This window comes from Gracilinanus agilis, chromosome 2 (genome assembly GCF_016433145.1).
Source record: "Gracilinanus agilis isolate LMUSP501 chromosome 2, AgileGrace, whole genome shotgun sequence".
NCBI lineage: Eukaryota > Metazoa > Chordata > Mammalia > Didelphimorphia > Didelphidae > Gracilinanus > Gracilinanus agilis.
The window spans coordinates 615,188,902-615,195,544 of NC_058131.1; the positions used below are offsets into that span (position 1 = coordinate 615,188,902).

At 36.4% G+C, this 6,643-nt stretch overlaps 1 protein-coding gene across 1 annotated transcript in view; it reads right to left on the minus strand.

The window, feature by feature from the left end:
* LOC123234246 (cilia- and flagella-associated protein 43-like) overlaps positions 1–5,911 on the minus strand; it is a 227,621-nt gene extending 221,710 nt beyond the window's left edge. The window contains exons 1-3 of the mRNA XM_044660173.1: positions 5,853–5,911; positions 4,550–4,803; positions 737–833 (exon numbers count right to left, since the gene is read on the minus strand). Of these exons, the coding sequence (XP_044516108.1) occupies positions 737–833; positions 4,550–4,803; positions 5,853–5,911 (410 nt within the window). The remainder of the gene's footprint in view (positions 1–736; positions 834–4,549; positions 4,804–5,852) is intronic.
* Positions 5,912–6,643: the final 732 nt, after the last annotated feature.

Consider the following 6,643-nt stretch of genomic DNA (forward strand, 5'->3'; position numbering starts at 1 on the left):
GGGAAAACAACATGCAAATGACTAAGTCCAAACAAAAATATATACAGGACAGATTGGAATATTTTTCAGGTGGTAAAATATTAACATTAAAAAAGATTGGGGAAAGTGTCTTGCAGAAGATTGGCATATATGTGGTATGAGTATGTATCTATAGCTACCTATGTACATATCTTCTATCCTTTAGATTTTAAGCTCTTTGGAGTCAGACATACCTTATTCATATACCTTCTCTAGTTCTCTATGCAGAACTAATCCTTATAGAACCTATTTTCTAGGATGATTTCAAATAATTGAAACATTTCTTTTTCACCAATCTGGAACACTTAACAAAAAAAAAAAAAACAGAATTTTAACACAATGAGCAGTACTTAATAGGGCTTAATGTTTGTTGTTAATAATTATATTACTCCCATACTTAAAATGTAAACTATGGTACTTGTGTTTTTTGATACTTTTGCTTTTCTGCATATCTTTTCAATGACAAAGCATTAAATATTTTAAAATACTATCTAAAAACTTAGTCCTTTAAGAAGTCCATGTTTTTGGTTCTTTAAAACCTAGATTATACTATTTCATTCTCTGAAGATAGTTTTAACTTTTTATGAACAACTAAGTTTCATGGATCTCTCCCTTAATGAATAATATATTTCTTAAAGTACCAATGAAAAACATTAAAAACTATTTATTCAGTGTTTCTCCTTAGTAAAACAAAAATGTGCCAAATACTGAAACTTACCAGAGTGTTACTTCATGTTCAGGAATCGAAGAGTAACTAGCCAGGTATATGCCAGAGCGATTAAATTCAAGTAAAGTGTAGTCCAACTGAGCATACCCTAATGCAGAAAATTAGATCCATTTTAGGTATGCCTTCAAATCAACCATTATAAAGAGTTCATTTCCTTTTTTTCAAATTTCAAATTTTCTTTTCCCATGTTATATACATCTCTTATATCACATGTGTTTTACTTATACTTTACCCTTTTCTCAGAGTAATTCTAGGAATAAAAATGTTAGAAGTTACTTTTAAAAATAGATTCTAGTGACAAAAAATATTGCTGCCTTCTCTAGTCCAATCCTTATAGAACCTGTCTTCTAGGATGGTTTCAAATGATTGAAACACTTCTTTTTCACCAATCTGGAACATTTCACAAAAATCATTAAGAAATTTCTTCTAATGATCTTGAATTTACATTTGTTTTATTAAAATAGCAATAATAGCTTACTTCCTTTGGCACCTTTAGATAAGGGGTCTAGACCCCACAAGTCTTTTCAGGTCACATTTAGCTCTCAGTTTAGTTTCCGAATGCCTAGAGGACATGTACAAAGAGGTGAAGAGGCAGCATGGAATAATGATTAGAAAGCTGCAAATGGAGTCAAGAATTCAAAATTCTACCTTTAACATTAGCTGTGTGAGCATGAGGAAATCATAAAACCTCTCAATCTTCAGTTTCCTCATAAGTAAAATGAGGTGGTGTTGGTGATGGATGTTGGACTAGATAGCTTCTGAGGTCTCTTCCAGATCAAATCTAGGACTTCCGTTTATGTCTCTACTTATAAAAATACCTGACTTTAAAAAAACCTTTTATTAGCAATACAATAAAATGCCATAGGATGGAAATCTTATTGTCTATGTCTCCATGTCATTCATTCCCAGGATCTCTAGGTTTTACGGTTACTGCATTTCTTTTTATATCTGTCTATTTCTTGATCTCTTATCATCTTCCCTCTCTTTATATATATGTATATCTGTCTCTGTCTTTTCTATTCTCTCACCACCATCTCATAGAAAAACAGATATATTTATAGTACATATATAATATATTTACAAGTATATCATACACATATTAGATATATTTAAAGTTGTTTATTGAATCATTTATCAACACATCAAATTTTAGTGTAAAAATTTAAAATTGCTTTCTAAACTTATATATCGGGTAACTGGCTTTTTCTTAAGTTAGTAATCACTCAGCATAACAAGGAAGGTAGTATAATTGAGCTGTAAGGCCAGGAAGGCAACCATTTCAGCCAAAAGAGGAAAAAAATATACCATTTCTCTTTGACTGTATCTGTCTGTCTGCATGTCTTTCTCAAGCCTACAAGTATAAAGCAAAAAAATTTTGGTCCCCTACTGCCTTTTAGTAACTAATCATCATACTGCTGTGCAAAACCTTATAAAGCTTAGAGAGAACAGAGAAGTCTTCCTTTGCAGAACAGAAATGAGACTGATTTAGTCAAGTATTCTGGAGTATCTTTTCTTTTGTAGCCGTGAATGTAGTTCCCTCCTTTTGTATCCTGGGTAGGGGCAAGAGGGAGTCTCTTGGGAGAAAGTCTCTAGGGAACACTCGTGTGGTCAAGTTGTCTACTGTCTTGGACACAGGGAATGCCAAAGCGATTTGACTATGATGAATCAGTGTTATGAAGTTAATAACAACTACTTGATTGGTAGTTCTGGACCCATTCCTACTCTTTTAGACCCCCCCCCAATTTGTTACTAGAAAGGCAGAGGGACTTGGGAGAGCTGCTCCACTCCCCCTCTCCACCACACCTCAGGACATTTCTCTCATTACCCACCTCTTTGCCCAGTAGCCCACTTTCTCCCTCCTCTGTGAGGGGCAAGGGGGGGGAGGGTGTGCTTGGCATTTGGTGGTGGGGAGGGGGAGCATGCAGTCTTGGGGGTGCCTATCCTATAGTCACAGAACAAATGCTAGAAGTGATCTCGGAAGACTTCTCTTCCAAATCCTTCACATTGCAGATGAGAAGGCTGATGCCGAGAGGGTAAATGACTTGCCCAAGGTGAGAAGAATCAGAGGTATGATATGAACACAGGTCCTTTTATTTCAAAACCAGGGCTTTTTTCACTGCCTCAAAGAGGCTTATTCACATTTTATAATACAAATTTACTCCTGAAATTTTCATATTTGTTGGATATTGTAATACTTCAATGTAATAATATTTTCATAAAACAAGGTCTTCATAGTCATACTCTGGTATAGAAAGATAAATTAGCTGCATTTATAAAAAAATTCAAATCTTTTAACAATAAATTTACCAAATATTGTTAGATCATTTTTCCCAGTTTAAAAGATATCTGCCTTATCCATGAAATAGAAGACCTATATGTTAATAACACAAATGGTCTAGATTAAATTCTCTTTTTATTTAAAAGGTGTAGATATTTCTAAATATGAATAAAGAGACCATTTCCTATGGACAAGCATTTAGTTTTACTCCATCTGAAAAAGAATAGTAAATTGAATTGTCTTGTGATAGTATGCTGAAATAAATCTCTGAACTTGAAAATTTTATGTTTTGGCTTCAAGAAAATAAATAATTATCTGGTTTTTCAAAGAGATATGAAATTTATTACTAGTTCATAACATTTTTTTGTGTGAAATGAATTTCTGCTATTTTAAAGATATATCTCAATATTAATAGTTGAAAAAGACATAAGCTCTCAAATGCTTGCCATATTACCAAATTACATACAAATAGTTCATTTAAAAACAAGTATAGTAGGGGGAAGCTGGGTGGCTCAGTGGATTGAGAGCCGGGTATAGAGACGAGAGGTCCTGGGTTCAAATCTCACCTCAGACACTTCCTAGCTGTGTGACGCTGAGCAAGTTACTTTAAACTCCATTGCCTAGCCCTTACCACTCTTCTGCCTTGGAACCAATACACAGTATTGACTCCAAGATGGAAAGTAAGGATTAAAAAAAAAAAGTATGGTATAGCTAGTTCATAACTTAAGAATAAGGTATATTCCATGTTTCTTTTTAAGCCAGGTGTAAGGAATTTTTTTCCCCCATAGAAACAATGCCATGTTATGGTTAGGCTCCTAAGTTAGCCCACCAAAAGCCTCCTTGTATCTGAACTATGTTGTATAGATAGATCAGTGATTCCCAAAGTGGGCACTACCGCCTCCTGATGGGTGCTGCAGGGATCCAGGGAAGCGGTGATGGCCACACTTTTTTTGTATTACATTCTATTCTGAGTTCAATAAATAGTTTCATAATTTCCAGGGGGCGCTAAGTAATATTTTTTCTGGAAAGGGGGTGGTAGGCCAAAAAAGTTTGGGAACCACTGCTATAGATGTAGGTATATTTGAACTATAGTGTAGAGTAACTCTAAGTCCTTAAGCCCCTGAACCCTCTTTGGGATTCAAGCCTTTTCTTCAAAGAGAAAGAAGGTGGAAGAAAGGTTATTCAAAGGCATAGGGGAACAGAACATTAGTTATTTGTGAAGATGAGTCATTTTTATGCTGTATAACTTCACTTATTTCTTTTTATCAGGGATTTTGTATAGCTGTACAAATAGCAATACAATTAGAATTTCAATAAATCATAACAAAATATCACCATTCTGAAAAAGGCATTCTATTTGAACTTAAGACTGACTTTTCCAGTTCATTAATTAATACAATTCTTAATGTGTCTAGATCTTTAAGGACATATTTTTGAAAGCTTTCATTTGTTCAAAGAACAGCTCAAGTTGTCAGGTTTTTAGGATACTTTTTTCAATTCCAGAATAAACAAGTGTCATAGAATACCTTTTAATTTTGCCCTTTTGGTCAATGCAGGGAAGTTGTATATGTAGATGGAGGGCTTAAGCTTCCGATCTGAAAAAGCCACCACTTCGTAAGGAATATTAGTTGCCACAGCACCCACTTTTCCATTCATACACTGTAGAACAGTCTTTCTCTCTTTTTCAATATTTAAAAAAATTAAAAAATTCCCACAAGGGTAGCAAATTGTGCTGTTGTTGATAAAAGCCAAATACTTCACAGGGAATCCTTGCACCCATCTTTGGAAAAGGATATATTACCATCAATAATTATGCAGATTAAACCATTATAAAAATAAAAGATCATCAAAAAAATTTAACAATTCAGCCATTTCCCTCCCCAGTGATATATTTCAGATAAAAAAAAGATCTTCTAGAGTTTTCTACCTATTCAGATTGTATCACGAACTACAGAAATTTAAACACATCTTTAAAGTTGGGCCTCTACAATTTTCCAAGATTAAATTTATATCACTTAAGTAATTCCCCTCTGGCCACTTTTGAGTGAAGCAAAGGACTGATAGAAGCTTGTATATTTAGAGATGAAAGAGAACAGGGGAAACACTAGAGAAGAAAGTTAGACACCTTTTAAGAAACATTTACAGTAAGATACTGTGGAATATATTAGCAGATAGGAGAATGATCCTTTACTGACAGAAGTGGTATGAAAAGTTAACTCATATGGTCCAAGTGAAACATGAATTTGCAGCAGAAATGAAAAGCTTTATATAAATGAACTGGGGTTAGACTACATATGCATCAGTGTCTTATGGGAAAGGGGTGGCATATTAGAGATGACTCATTATGTTAGATGGTGGGGGAACCATTTAAATGCTATGAATTGCTTGATTGAGAAAGTAAGGAACAAATGAAAGAGCTTGGGTAGGAAAAAAAATCAGATATTCAAGAGCTAGAGTTGGATAGAACGAAAATTGCGTCTTAGGGGTTGATGGAGACAATTTTAAAATCCATCTTGCATTTGAGCCTATTTACATGCATAATCTCAGGCGGCGAAGTCAAAGACTGCAGCATGGAAGTCACAGGGAAGAGAGTAGAGCCCCTGACCAGGGGATTCAGCAAAAGAGAACAGAGATCTTTAGAAAAGCTGAGATGAGCATAGCAGACGGGGGAAAAATTAGTGATGAAAGGAGAATGAAGGCTCGGAGAGAGGGCAAAGTCACTGGGAGCAACAGAGGTTAAAAGGAGAAAAAAAAATTATTGTTGGAGAGAAAGCGTCACAAGGGATAATAGAGTTCGGAGAAGAGAAGGCGGCCGGCAGGTCGGAGCACCTCACAGACAGGGCTGCGTTCTGGAAGTTGTCTGATCCCTCTCGATCTTTGAGACTCATCATAACCGGAAGGTGTTCAAAATAAAGAAAAACTTCAAGGAACGGTACAGCTCCTTATACAAAAATGCAGCTTTCGTCCGCTTCTTCCTTGACTCGCAGCTGAAGTGAAGCCCACAGTTAGCGTTAGTATCTAAGAGACGGTAACCCAGGTACCTATTGATTCCTCCAGCCAGTGGAACTATCGTCACAATTGGGGGCCGGCCGGAAAACCAAACAGCAAGAATCAAAGGGGAGGGCAATTAATGGGGGATCTAGAAGGCACAGTCACAAGGAATGGGGAAGGGGGGACGGGGAGGCGGGTAGCCAGACTGGATTTAGAGGGTAAAGAATAATGTTTTTGAAAAAAATGAACCCCTCTCCTCTACTTCTTCTATCGTTCGTTTCTTATGCCCAGCAGAATACCTTTGGAGTCAAGAATTCCAATTTGTTTAGCCTTACCCCGCTTAAGGGGTACAAACTTTGTTTCCACTTACTGTAAAGAACAGGAACGGATTTTCCAAAATCCAAGCTGATTGGGAAAATGCCTGGACATCGCAGCCAACTCTCAAGGGAGATCTAGCAGAGGAAGATTGATTGTGGGGGCCAGGAAGAGGGAGGAGAGGTTTGAGGTGTTCCATTCAAGGTTGTGAAAGGGGTGAGTAAGTTTGGGAAGCAGTAGGTAGCCCAATCTAGCTGGATCTTAGCGTATATGTTAAGGGGAGTATCGGGGGTTGGGGTAAGAGAATGGCCACG